Source organism: Buceros rhinoceros, unplaced genomic scaffold, assembly GCF_000710305.1.
Source record: "Buceros rhinoceros silvestris isolate BGI_N320 unplaced genomic scaffold, ASM71030v1 scaffold44151, whole genome shotgun sequence".
Lineage (NCBI taxonomy): Eukaryota > Metazoa > Chordata > Aves > Bucerotiformes > Bucerotidae > Buceros > Buceros rhinoceros.
Genome location: NW_010393305.1, coordinates 1 through 13,207, shown reverse-complemented (window position 1 = coordinate 13,207; position 13,207 = coordinate 1). Strand labels below are relative to the sequence as shown.

At 43.8% G+C, this 13,207-nt stretch overlaps 2 protein-coding genes across 2 annotated transcripts; one reads left to right on the top strand and one right to left on the bottom strand.

The window, feature by feature from the left end:
- Positions 1–282: 282 nt before the first annotated feature.
- Positions 283–6,998, top strand: NSMCE1 (non-SMC element 1 homolog (S. cerevisiae)). Its single transcript, XM_010144797.1, has 7 exons — positions 283–440; positions 1,779–1,900; positions 2,982–3,059; positions 4,354–4,500; positions 5,414–5,530; positions 6,405–6,557; positions 6,993–6,998. The coding sequence occupies exons 1-7, from the start codon at positions 284–286 to the stop codon at positions 6,996–6,998; spliced, it is 780 nt and encodes a 259-aa protein (XP_010143099.1). The 5' UTR covers position 283.
- A 1,463-nt stretch (positions 6,999–8,461) lies between these two features.
- KDM8 (lysine (K)-specific demethylase 8) lies at positions 8,462–13,202 on the bottom strand (the record flags this gene model as incomplete). The annotated part of the gene is made up of 6 exons (XM_010144796.1): positions 8,462–8,626; positions 8,726–8,818; positions 9,699–9,848; positions 10,609–10,650; positions 11,558–11,690; positions 13,013–13,202. Coding segments are annotated over 6 exons (773 nt in total), but the record flags the coding sequence as incomplete, so codon positions are not given.
- Between the last annotated feature and the right edge of the window lie 5 nt (positions 13,203–13,207).

Sequence of the window (13,207 nt, the reverse complement as noted above, 5' to 3'; positions counted from 1 at the left end):
CGCGAAGCAGTGCAAGGTGTTCCGTGGTGTAACGGCCAACCGCTGCTGTCGGTCTGGGGGTGTGACAGCACAGTGCTTGCCTGGTTTTATTCTGTAGCCAAAATTAACTGGACTTTATCTTTTGCATCCTTCTAGAACCTTGGAGTTTGTCACCACCTGTATTCTGGGAACAACGTGAGGGAACTGGGTTTTTTTTGCCCTGATTCAGTGTTAGTTCCGTTGAAATCTCATGTATGCGGGCTGTGTATTTTCAATTTGCGGATATGTACGTTAATTCCTGTTTATGCCTCTTGCAGCATTTGAAGCCTGGAGGAATACTGCGATGGCCCCTCAGATGACTGGTGCTCATCAAAAGTTCTTGCAGGTCCTGATGTCTCGTGGGATAATGGAAGGATCAGAGGCCAGGAAATTACACCGGCGCTGCTGCGAAATCCATAAAGGTGGGTCTTGCTTTCGGAGAAAAAGTAGGGAGATGGAAGAACTATTTTTTTTGTCCTGGTGCAGGTTACAAATGACTAGTTTTGTGAAAAGCATACACCATCTAAAAGAAAGTTAAAAAGCTTTAATGATGTGAGCGTTTCTTTCCTCAAAGAAAAAATAACACAGCAATGAGTGAGGTTCATTGGAAAACAGGTTGATACATATGAAAAGATGTTCGGTGAAATGGAAGAATGAGAGAAAACTCCTTTTTTCCCGCCTATTTGTGGATGTACAGAAGGAGTGTCTGGGGTAACTGTTCATGAACTGTAGGATTGTATCAGACTGGCTTTTTCTCACTGTGTTTTGTGTTTTATTTAACTGGTGTGGTAGCAGAACTCAGAAGAAAATAACCGTTAGCGTTGACTTTAATTATACCAATTTCTTAAGCATAATGTATCGCATGCTCAGCCATTGAAAGACCCATTAAATAAACTGTGTGTGGGAAACGGGGACCCATGGACTAGACAGGCCTCTTGGCTCTCCATGTTTTGTGTGTCTCTTAGGGTTGAGTCTTTTTCCTACAGGAAAAGCCCCAGCAGCTGCTCGTGTGTGGGGCCCAGTGTGCTTGCACCTTGTCTGCAAAGTTCAGCTAGAGCTTAGGGGAAGTTCTGTTATCTATGGCGGAATGTGCCGATAACCATCTGTTCTATCAGAGAAGTGTTTGCATTGCAAAACAACAGGAAAATCCCCCGCTCTGTTGTTGTGATACTGCGCTGCCCTTTACAGTGCCTGACTCCAAAGCCCGTCTGAGTTATATCTCTGATAGAACTCCTGCTAGTCGTTAGTTTGTGTGTGGAACATGACACAAGATACTGCCTGTATTTCTACAACGCTGGAATTTTAAGTTTTCTGGTAGGTAACTTGACCATTTATGTGCCATTCATTTGTGAAACAGAACACAAAGAAACAAGGAATCCCTCGTGTGTATCTGAAAGCAAACAAGTATGTTTTTGTATTGTGCATAGTAGTTTTCCTGCTCATGTTTTATTTTCAATTCAATGTAGTTCAAGTTGCTGTAATTAATCAGTTAATGCAGTGGGTTCCATACAGCTGGGCAGACTGTCTGGACTCTCTGTCTAAGCTCTGACCCTCACAAAGCTGAGCATCTCTGAAGGCTAGTAGCCAAGGAGAGTGTATGTCTGCTGAACAGCACAGCCCTGCTTGAATTCTGCCTGACTGACTGCCAGCCCTTTAACCTAGGGAAAAAAATGTGTCAGCAGATAAAACCTAGAAGGATCTGCCTGATGTGTAGTTCTTTGGGTTTATTGAAACGTGTGTTTTTTCCTGTTTATTTTCAGTCTACTACGCGCATGACAAACTGGACGATTTCATCAGCACTGTTAATAGCCATCTGCAGCCTTTGTTCATGCAGATCCGGAAGGGTGTGTCGGAAGGTGATGGGAGAGCTCATTACGCTTTAGTAAGTACGTGATGTGCTGCCATCGCGTGGTTTGGCTTCTCATGACTAGGGCATGGATGGCAGAGCCATCCTTCTGTGTCTCCAACTTAAAAATAACCTTTCAGTAACCTGCCAGTGACACTCTGCACACCTTCCAGCTGTACGCGGGCAAACCCCAGCCCTGCCTGTGCATAGGAGATGTAGGGCTGCCTCAGGTGCCATCTTCGGAGGGTGGATTGATTGAGTCAGCAAGGGTCCTCTCCCTAGAGTGCATCTAGAGCAGAACTGCGAGGTGGGGGATGCACAGAGGGTCTAGGACCGAAGGCTGCGTGTGCCAGCAGGCCTCTTGCTCTTAGCAGTGGTTTACGTGGGGCTGCTCCGCTCTGCTGCCGGCAGCTGCTGTAGAAGCTACTTGTAGAACAGGGAAATGGGAGGATGACATGCCAGCAGCTTCATTGTGTGGAAGTGGACCATGGCAGCAAGGACTACAGCAGCGTCAGATTTATTTAGCATGAACTAACATTGCCTAAGTGCTGAAGTGAGATTTCTTTTTCACAGGAGATTATCTTTCTCGAGGTGAATTTTTAAAGCAGAAAACACGGAGAGCCCTCCAACATTAATTTTCTTTTTGTCTTACTCAAAGGTCAACCTGGCATAAAGGGGTTGCTATGGAATGGCCTATAAAAAGTTCCCCTAGATGCTGTGCAACGTGCATGTCAGGGAAGGAAGGATATAGAGCAATTTCAGAAGAGTGTACGGGAGGTATTCTGACATTTGCGGCTGGTTTTAACCTTCCTGGGTGATTTCGCCAGTTAAGTTGAGCTAATAATAAATTGCAGTAGCCTGTGCAATAAGAATATGAAACATCAGAAACTGTTTCTCGCCGTGAAACAGAAGTGTGTATTTTAACATAGTTGCTGCTACTGTCCAGCACGGTATCCTGGTGTAACCTGTGAGTTCTGCTATACAGCACTAATACTCTGTTTTAGTTCTATGTTAATTGCCAGATGATGTATTCTGTACCCCAGAACCTTTTACAATCAATGCTGTAGAAATACTCAGGCACTTGAAGTATGATTTTTTTTTTTTTTTTTTTTGGTAGGTGAATTTGGCAGAAACAGAAATAACTAAGATGGCATCTGACTATACAGAAAATGAATTAGAATTGTTCAGAAAAACGGTAAGTATGTCAGTTACTCGTTAGTCAATGATGTTATTCGTGAAGGTACCATCTTAAAATGCATGAATGGAGATGTGGTTGAGGAACTATTTGCCACCCCAACTTGACCGGGGGGCAGGGGTGGGACTACCTTCAGGTAGTGATTCCCTGTTGGAAGTCAGTTATGGGTAAACTGAATCCAGCAATAGGGGAGTGCTCCTTGGAGTTCGTGACTTGATGTACCTACTTTTAGTTAAACAGACACCTTTCTTCAGGGTTTTCTGAATTTCTGCTGAATTTTTCAGTGGCTTCAGTGGTTTAGTAATATACAGTAGATTTTAATGGCAGTAACATACAAATTGGATTTGCTGATTTGACTAGAAACATTTTTCTATTGTTATTGCTTAGCCAGTTAATTCTGTGTTTAATAAACTTGTCAGAATGCTGCTTCTTAAACAAGAAATCATAGACTTGAGAGTTTTTTGATGTTCCATACAGAACTGTCGGGCTGAGATTCCAGGACATTGGATGTCTAATTTCTTCTCGACAACCATTAATGGGAGTTACAGTCGTAGCTATGTATCTTGCGTGGTTTAGTGCATTGTTCTCACGGTCTCTTGAACCTTGAGGACTTAATTTCTCCAGCCACTAGACTCTGAATATTTTTCGCACTGATCAAAGTAACATTTTTGGTGTGAACTGGGAAGAGGTGTATTGACTGTCCTGCGACAGCTGCAGAGGTCTAAGCTGCGTGGGCAGTACCCAGAGGTTTCCTGCCCTCCCCCGTGACTGGTGAAGCGCCTGTACAGCTGTGCCAGCGCTCCTGAGCTGGGTGATTGTTGTGGCACGGGCTACTGCTGGCATAAAACCTCCGCATGCTGCTCTGTGATGATGAGCAGCAGGAGCGTTTCCAATGAGATACTCAGAAGCCTGGTAACCCTGCTACAACCTTCGAGTGCCAGGGAGGTTCCGTGGAACTAATGCTCCAGACAAACTTACAGAAGTAAGGATGAACTTACTTCAGTAGCAAGAGATTTTTCCTAAAAAGCAGCAGTTCCTCAAGGGTCCCTGAATGCAGCTTCATTTAGGCAGCACCGTCCAGTTCTATTTGAGGAAGTGTTTTCTTGGCAAAGATTAAAACTCTCAAGGTAACAATGATGGTTTCAGATTTTAGCCTTTGTTTTCCAGTTCTGGTTTGAGCCATATACTGTAGCATATCTCATGTGCAGGTGCTAAAAGAGCTGCACATCACTGTAAGGTGTGTCTTACCTAATTGCATGGGTTTTTTAATAGTTGAAAATGTTTCTTTCTGTAGATGGACCTAATCATTTCATCAGAAAATGGCTTTGCCTCTTCTACAGATATTTTAAACTTGGCTGACCAGCTTAAGACAAAGAAAATGAAGAAAAAGGAAGCAGAACAAGTGCTGAAGGTTTTTGTGGAAGATAAGTGGCTCTCTGAGGTAACTGCTCTATCTTTTCAAGTGTTGGTGTTTTAATAGGTCCACTATTATTTTCTTACCAATGTGATGCTGAAACTGGTTTTTAATGAAAGATGGCAAAAATGGTTTTGTGGGGCCTGTGCTTATTGCTGCTCCACTGATTTTTTTGCAGATAAGGTAGCACATTTACAAGGAAAAAGTCCTTGGGTAGGTCTATACAGGACAGGATGGTTTCAGTTTCTCATCCCTGAGCTAGGTAGGTACGTGTAGAGTCCTGCATCGCGTGTCACTACATACAGACATCCTTCGTACACAACAGCACAGCGTGCTTAACCTTGGGACAAGAGATGGGGAGCCATGCTGTTAGGTACAACTGGAGCATCCTGAAAAAACAGTGAGGCCAAACATGCTGAAAACTCCTTTACTTCACGAGAGAGAAATTGAGATTATCTTGCCATGTGGACACTGCAGCTGCCTGCCAAGTGAGACCCCAGTCCCTTTTCTCCCAGATTCATGCATCATACATCCCCAGCCTGCTGCCACACATTTACTGATGTTAGGGTGATTTAGCAGAGATTTATAAAATTACCTCGAGCAGTGAATGCAGAGATTTTGCTGAAACCCAGTGGAATTTCTGCTAATGTGCAAATGGAGGGTCCCAAAGCTGCATGTCTTTAAGGAGAGCATGCTTGCTCATCTGTACCTTCCGAGGACCTCATCTCTGTTAAAGGTGTGAGATCTGTATTCTGATCCTCTGAACAAATGAATTCTGCTTCTTCAGAAGTGTTTTGGCTTTGCACTGTATCAGTGTCAGCATGTTAGTTTCACAATGGCAGAAAAAAATGGATGTAAAATGCTTGCTAGCAGGTGGTTAGAAAAGTCAGAAAAGGTAAAAGGAATTAAAAATTCCTCCTCTCACTACTTGTTTCCATAGAGTAATGGGGAATACACTCTGCATACTCGCTGCATCATGGAGATGGAACAGTACATTCTCAGCAACTACCAAGATGTGGCTCGGAAGTGTAACATCTGTCACAGCCTTGCCATCCAGGTAACCTTTGTTTTATTACTTCAGGAGGCATCTGCTGATGGGCTTAGGTGGTCACAGCTGAACTTTGTGATACTTTCCTTTGAGTATTAGGCAGGCATTGAAAAATTCTGATCTTGCAAACTGGTAGTGGTGCCCACTTATATATTTTGCCACCCTCTTTTCTTTTCAGCGCAGGTATTTTATCTCCTATTTGTACAAAAAACTTGTCTTAGAGCAGTATCTCCAAGTTTAGGCTTGGAGAAAGCAGACTCACCCACTGAGGAACATTATTTGCTGTCATGCTTTCCAAAAAGCCCACAGGCTAGAGATGAACCCTTATCCCTAAACAGGCGAAACAGTTCAGCATCGGCTCTCTCATCTTTAGACCTTTAGAATAGTAGTTCTTGGGTGACATGTTTATCTCTGGTCCTGGGATTTTGGTTCAGCAATTGTGTCTTGGACACAGCTTAGGTGCAGCATGCTACAGCACTCCGTTTTGAAAGGTGGCAAGCTATCCGTGCAGTCTTGCCTCAGTGGCAGCAGCCTGAACTTCTATTCCAAAATTAGCGCCTTCTGTTGCTCCTTGATCCAGCATCTTCTCATCTTCCCAACTAACCTGCTTTCGCATTGCTTTTTCCACCCCAGTGGGTCTCCTTTATTGCACCCCAGCAGATCAGGTGGTCTTCTGAGCTAAATTTTGTCCATATAGGGAAATAGTGTTTCCTAGTTTTCAGGAAAGCACCTCATTTACTTTTACCAGCTCTGAGCAGCCACCAGCTGTACTGTGTGAACCACTCTTTGGAATAAAGCATTGTGCATCTGCTGCCCTTTGTAACAACTTCATGTTAAACTGAAGGATGGGTTAGAAAGGTGTTTTAATCACTTCTGATTTCAGAGCCAAGTATGTGAATCCTGTGGAATTGGAATGCATTTACCTTGTGTCAGAAAGTACTTCAGGGCTCAGACTGAACCGCGCTGTCCGCAGTGTAATGATTTCTGGTCTTTGGAAATTCCAGGTACCAAGGAACCAGTTCGTAAAAAACTGAAGGTAATAATACCAGAGAATGGACTGTGATACTCAGTGGCAGTGTCTCTATTGTTTCTAACTATAGTTGTGTATTGGCTGTTTCTGACTTCAGTTGTACACATCAGACAGTAAAACCATGCATGGGCAACACTGAGCCCTGAAGTGCAAGGATGGCACCTCATGGTCACTAGCAGATCCTGTGCATACTGTTTTAAACAACATTAAAGGAGGGGCGGGGGAGTGTAGGGGACAGTCACAATACAGGACAGTAAACTTCTGGGAATACTAAGCTTCTAAAAGCACAGTCGCCTTAGAATTCCTCTGTTTAGCCAGGGCAATGGGACATTATGAACAGGAACACAAGAATATACACAGTATTTTAAAAATCTGGAGATTATACAATATCATCCTCTTTTTGTGTATCATTTGTTAACCTTACTTTTGTTTTCTTCACAGGTATGAGTTGGACAGACTCCCAGTCACCATTGAACACAGGGAGAGCAGAGAAGAGATTCTCAGCACTAGATGCTGCTAGAAAAACCTGCCTGCAGTGAAATAATTTTTCCCCGCTCTTGCAGAACAGCCACTGTATTGTACCCACTAGTAACAGCACATTTTTCAGTGCACTTATTTTTTCCTGCAGCTTTAAGAATCTAACAATAAACCTATTGTTAACCTTCCTGGTCTCCTTCTTTATGGTTATTGCCAGCACAGCTTTCCTGGAGGCTGGTTTGTGTACACAGTTCTCCGTATTTTTGGGTTGAGACTCTCAGCGCTTGTTTGGGAACGAAAGACGCAGATGTTTTTAGTCAGTCTTGGAAGCTGCTCTATGCAGGTGAACTCCCCCAAGAAGTCTGTCTCAGCAACACCATTCCCTGATGCACAGTTTGTTGCACATCTGAAAATGAAACAGGGCTTCGAGTAGGTGAAAAAAATGCAGCACTTGAGGTGTCCTCCCTAAGGCAGCTGGCTGAACACCCCACGTATGGGCTTGAGTCTGAACTCTTACAGCTGGCTCTGCTGCCTGGGTTTTGTTCCTCCTTCGGGCACAGAAGAGTTCACCTGATGTAAGGCCAGGTCACAAGCAGCTATTCTCAATAAGAGAGGGAATATTCCCACAGTCAAAACAACTTGGAAGGAGTAGGACAAGGCTTTTGGGGCAATGCCAGCAGGTGTCTGCAAAGCACTGAAGAAATTACAGTGTTAAGATTCTTTTAGTTGTTAGTATTAACATGCCACTCTCGTTACCTATGGATGGATGCTTTTTCCTTTAAGAGTGGCTTGAAGAAACGACAAGGACTAGATGCTGCCAGGTACCAGAACAGAATGGCAGCATCTTTCCTTGGCAGAAACATGTGACACTGCAGAAGGCAGTGTCAGCAGTTCTGCTGATGGTTAAGAAAGTATGATTAAACTTCAGTTTATTTAACTGCAATTAACTATGGCTTAACTGCAATTATCTTCCTAGGCTTTAACACTAGCAACTTTTACCATATAGGAGGTGTGTATCTTGCCTCTTGTTAGCCTTTTTAACATATGGAACCCTTGGGCAGCACAACCCCTCACTGTTCATGTAACTCCAATTTTTCCTGTTATTAGATACAGTTAGTTTTAAGCAGAGTCCTGGCAGGGCCCATGTCTAGAGCTGTTTCAGATGTATACATGCATACGAGATGACAACCTAACAGAGGCTTTTTATGAGGAGTTCAAAAACAAAGTGGCTGTAGTATCTTCTTTCCATTCATCTATCCAGATTCTTTCACTGTGCTGAAGTGAGTTCATTTTTGTTTATGTTTTTAATCCACCTCTAACCTCTGGATAGGTAAGAACATTCTCATGCTTAAAATGAATTCTCATGTGAAGATGCCAGATGCTAATAGGGATTTTTAATCCCTACTACCATGTTAACAGTTGACGTGTCAGAGCTATGACCACCAGAAACTGACAGAGAAGCTGATATCGAGTGATCGTACATAGTGCCAGTACTTCACCGGAATAAACAGAACCTGTCCTGGCTGCAGAATACAGGACTGAGACACAGCCCTTCTGAAATTGGGAAATTTAATGAAGTCAGGATCTTCCACATCGACCTATAAAAAAACCAAAACAATAATTAGTAGAACGTCTTTACTCAAATATGATTTGAAAAATTAACATTACTGATATTAAAACTTCAGGCAACTATTTACCTGACTAGTGTTGTGGAGAATTTGGCTTTCATGTGGGTATAGGTTTTCTGACTCTTGTGGTGAATACAGACGAATATATTTTCTTCCAAATACCTGTTTAAAATACAGTAAGTGTTTTCCATCTGTCGTTAACCCACACATTACTGGAAACTGTGGGTCACAGCTGACATTTAACAGAATATACCTGATTATCTTTGTTAGCAATGAACAGACACTGCTATAATAAAATCAGATCATTGGAATTCAAGTACCTGTTCTCTTGGAGCAGGCAAGAAGTTGTAATTTGGTTAAAGGCATTTCCTGGTATTTCTTTTAAATTTAAAGTTCAAGGCACCCAGTTTATACAATGTTATCTGGACTCTCCATAGCTAGAAAGTGATTAGAACCGAGAATAAGGTTGAACCTTCAGTGCAGTTGACATCGGCACTGAGTGACTGCTGCCATATACACCTTCAGCTCTTATTTCTCTGTCACAATTAGATTTGGCTTCATTGAAGAGGTAATTGAAAGACTAGTGCTCATAAGGCAGGTGGACTGCTTGACCTCATCCCTGTAGTGAATTGCAAGTTGTTGGTGCCTAGAAAGAAGCGGCACGGTAAAGGAGTCAAAGGCGATTCCTGCGCTGATACCAGTGAAACACCCACAGAATGCACAGGGTGAATATTCATGCTGCTTGCGCCAGGGCAGTATAACTCTGTGACCTTGGAAAAGCTGCTGCTTGCGATTCATGTATTGTCTGTAGAACAGGGGTAAGTAACAGTCTATCTCAATGAAGAGCACTTGTGGCCTACAAGATTACATCGAGTATGAAGTTGCAGTAGTGACAAATACAATATGCAAAATACCTGCATATTCTCTACCCTTCAATTGTTCATCAAGTTATCTGCCACCCTTGTCTCTAACACTGACATGCCGTAAGTGTTTTTTCTAGGTATAGCATTAATGGCATGTGGAGAGTAAGTACAGTACAGACCTGGGCTAAAAAATTTTGCTGGGGATCCTGATGAAGAGGTGAGATAGTGCCTTCGGGTCCGAACCAAGCGTTAATGGTGATCTCATCTTCTTCCCCTTCCCCCAGGCAGCAGTAGTCAGGGATGCCAATATCCTCCTTCAATTCTGGGATCTACCCATAAAGAAATAAACTTTAAAAAGGGTTACATGCTGGCTGACCAAGGGTATGTTTCTCACAGCACAGAGGAACAAGGCTCAACACAAAGAAAACAAATGACCTGCTTGTCCAGCAAAAGCAGGAGAGAAGTAGCTGAACTGCTAGGAATCTGCAGGAAGTGTCCTCACACTTTCTGTCCTATCAGGCAGATTCTGTCGAAAGGAGAGGTGGAAGAAAGAAAGCGGTTTCTCAGTCAGAGACCCTTTGCTTTAGGAGAAAGCAGAGAAACCCACAAGAATAAGTAGGTTTGCTGTTCATGGAGAAGGAGCAGCTGATCTTTTATTCACTACACTTGCTTCTCCATGAGGTTCCTTTTTACGTCTCCCACCAACCCAATCTCTGAATAACTGGAGTGACATTTCAGAATACAGTAAACAAAACACCACTGAAGACGGTTTCCTGTCGAAAGGTCTTCCCTGATTCACATATTCTTTGGGGAAATGCTGCTTTCCAGGTGATATCCCTTCAAGTATATGCTACATTGCACTGAAACCGCACTGAGATCAAAGGTCTTCACCCCTGAAAGCGTTTTGTTTCCATGCCCTTCAGTCAAGTGGAACAAACCCCTCCCTCTGTTCCTTCAAACCGTGGGAACAGAAACTTAAGAAACACTGTGAATCTTCTGCATGCCCTTCCATCCCCTAGAGCTGACATCCTCAGTGCTACCAAGGGATCATGTGACTACAGAAAGATAAAAGCACTCACTCAGTTTTACCTGGTCAAAAAGCTGGTGCTGGGCAAGGTACCCCACACTGTTCTGAAATTACAGCAGAGAAAGAAAAAAAAAGTGCACAGTTACATATAGGGTAAGACTGCTTGGTCAGTTAGTTTACTTATAGGTAACAACCAATTCCAGTGTCCTATTTCAGAGCACTGGGGTTGTTTCCACAGCTGACTAGTCTAAGGGGTCTTCTGAAACAGTAACTTAGAAGCCGCACTGAAATTTTAAGAGTGTAGATATATTCTCTCAATCACCAAATTATCTGGCTCGAATTACTAGAAGAAGCCTGGTTATCCTCCTTCGGAGTCTCAACAGTTCTGTGGTCAATCCTGTGGCAATGTCTGTCTTTACAGCGAGACCCTGCTGGTTCCAGGACTCATCTACCGTCACTCCCTGTCAGTATCTCAACACTCTATTCCAGGCTGCAACACAGACCAGTTTGCAACGGCACACGGTCCTTCCAGCCAGAAGACTAGGAAACAGAAACAAGGGCTTCATATCCTCAGCCGTGAAAGTAAAAGAACATTCATTGCTAATCGACTTTTTGGTTTTTTTTTTCCTGGCTGCACGTGAATTTGGACCTTGATCCTATATCTCACTAAGCACTTTAGTAACCAAGAGGAACAAAACTGCTGGCTGAGGGTCCCTTATCCTTGGACCCCACCATTCAGGCTTCCGCTGCAGAAGGCATCTATTGACTCATCAAGCTTCAGCTGCTGTATGTTTGATTATATGTAAAAATCAAACCTAGCTACTAATGCAGTAACTACTTGTAGCTTCACATCTTGAAAATATGTCAAACCTTTCAAAAAAATCCAGAGTCACGCTCATAGGATTTCCCCCTCCCATGATATCACCTCTAGGCATGTCTGCACTAAGCAGAAATTCTGAACCAGTAAGACACAGCTGTATCTGAAGGTGCAACGGAACAGGAGTAACAGACCTCATTCACAATATACTGGTTGATGAAGTCACTGACAGTCATGAGCTTCTGAGACCATTCCTCATCTGTGTATCGGGTACCCAGTTCCACAGGGACTGTGCGGCACCCTGCGACTTGACGAAAATAGTCCACACTGAAATAAAGAAAGTGCCATTACTGTTCTATACCGCTCTTACTAATTTCGAATGTAAGACAATCCATCTTTTAGAGTAACAAAACTACTACCCTGAGTTTCTTCTAAAACCACCCAACCAGAGACAAAAGACAGCAGAAACGGATCGGAGCAGCAAGGAAATGAGCGGTCAGGTTTGTGTGCGTATTATGTACACATACATCGTGTCTGTTTTGTTTTGGTTTAAAGCCTTGTTTCCCCACCAGCTAAGGGGATTTAAGCTGTTTGTCTCTCTTGCCTAGGCATGGCTAATATTTTTGCTGCCTACTGCCATGCCTGATGAACAAACCATCGTACCTTTTTATCATTAATGCTAGACTGACCCTCTGTCAGTGCCAAGTTCTGTGTACAGGTGCTAACAATATCCATCCTGGCTGAAGTCAGAGGAATGACAGGTGCTCTACATCTCCCCATTGACGACGGTATTAACTAAACGGAGAAGTTCCTCTTTTAGAGCCTAGCATTGAGCAGTGGAGCACCTTCCCTCGAAAGAGAGTAAAACCCCTACGAAATAACACGTGTGTACGAACAAAGTGTGTATGGTTAATTCAATTTTACCTTGGCTGTGGAAAGAAAGCAATTTCTCAAACTAAGCATTTTTTCCCCTTTTCTATAGAATAATGAGCTAAAGCTCACAAACATTTGATTCTCAGTACTGGAAGTGTTAGTTCTGTTGCTTGTTACTGCTCACTCCTGAATGGCAGCATTTGAACTCAACACCAAAACACAACACTGAGCAACATCAATGCTTGTACTTGCGAATGAAGAAGCCAAGAGAGATGCTTACCAGAGATGCAACCAGAGATGCTTACTCCTGCATCTCTGAACTTCACTTTCCAATGCACTAATTACCAGCAAGTTCTGAGATGTGAAATCACTGACCTGTGTCTGACAGACCCACCGACGATGCGAGCAGCTCACTGAACAGCCAGCAGTGCCTGCTCACGGCTTGTCTCAGCTGAGAAGCACTGCGCCAGTGATGCGCTGGGGCACTGGCACAGCCCAGGAGTCAGCCTGAGAGCTGCCTTCCAAGACTGGGTTTCCCTGGCACACCAGCACACTTACCGTGCAATACTCTGCATGGTTTGATGGGCTTCCCTCATCTAAGCAGCAACTTCTACAGAGCAAAGACAACACTGCAGCAGGAGATGCTACCAACAAGTCACTTCCAGTGGCATCAGTCTTCTGCGAAGGTCTCTACCGCTCTACTGAGCATCACAATACCCGACGCAGAGAACAACCCCTGCCCGTATTAGGACGGGGTAGAAACTCCCATTTCTCACCTCCACTTCTTCATGCATGGCCAGTGGTCAATGACGCCCTCTAAGACCACGGGTTTCTGCGGAATGAGGTAGCTGTCTCTGAAGTGCTCCAGCGACGGGCAGCGAAGGTGCGGAAGCGCGTCTTCCGGCTGCACAACCGGGACTGGAGGGGGGTCGATCCGGAGCCTCTGCAACACAGCCGTGCTCCGTCAGCAG

What these genes read in the sequence shown, in the direction of transcription:
- NSMCE1 (XM_010144797.1), top strand. Translation starts at nt 284, where the DNA reads ATGCCTCTTGCAGCATTTGAAGCCTGGAGGAATACTGCGATGGCCCCT. An exon ending in GGAGAGCTCATTACGCTTTA is followed by an intron (nt 1,901 to 2,981) that starts GTAAGTACGTGA and finishes TTTTTTTGGTAG; the next exon opens with GTGAATTTGGCAGAAACAGA. An exon ending in AAGATAAGTGGCTCTCTGAG is followed by an intron (nt 4,501 to 5,413) that starts GTAACTGCTCTA and finishes TTGTTTCCATAG; the next exon opens with AGTAATGGGGAATACACTCT.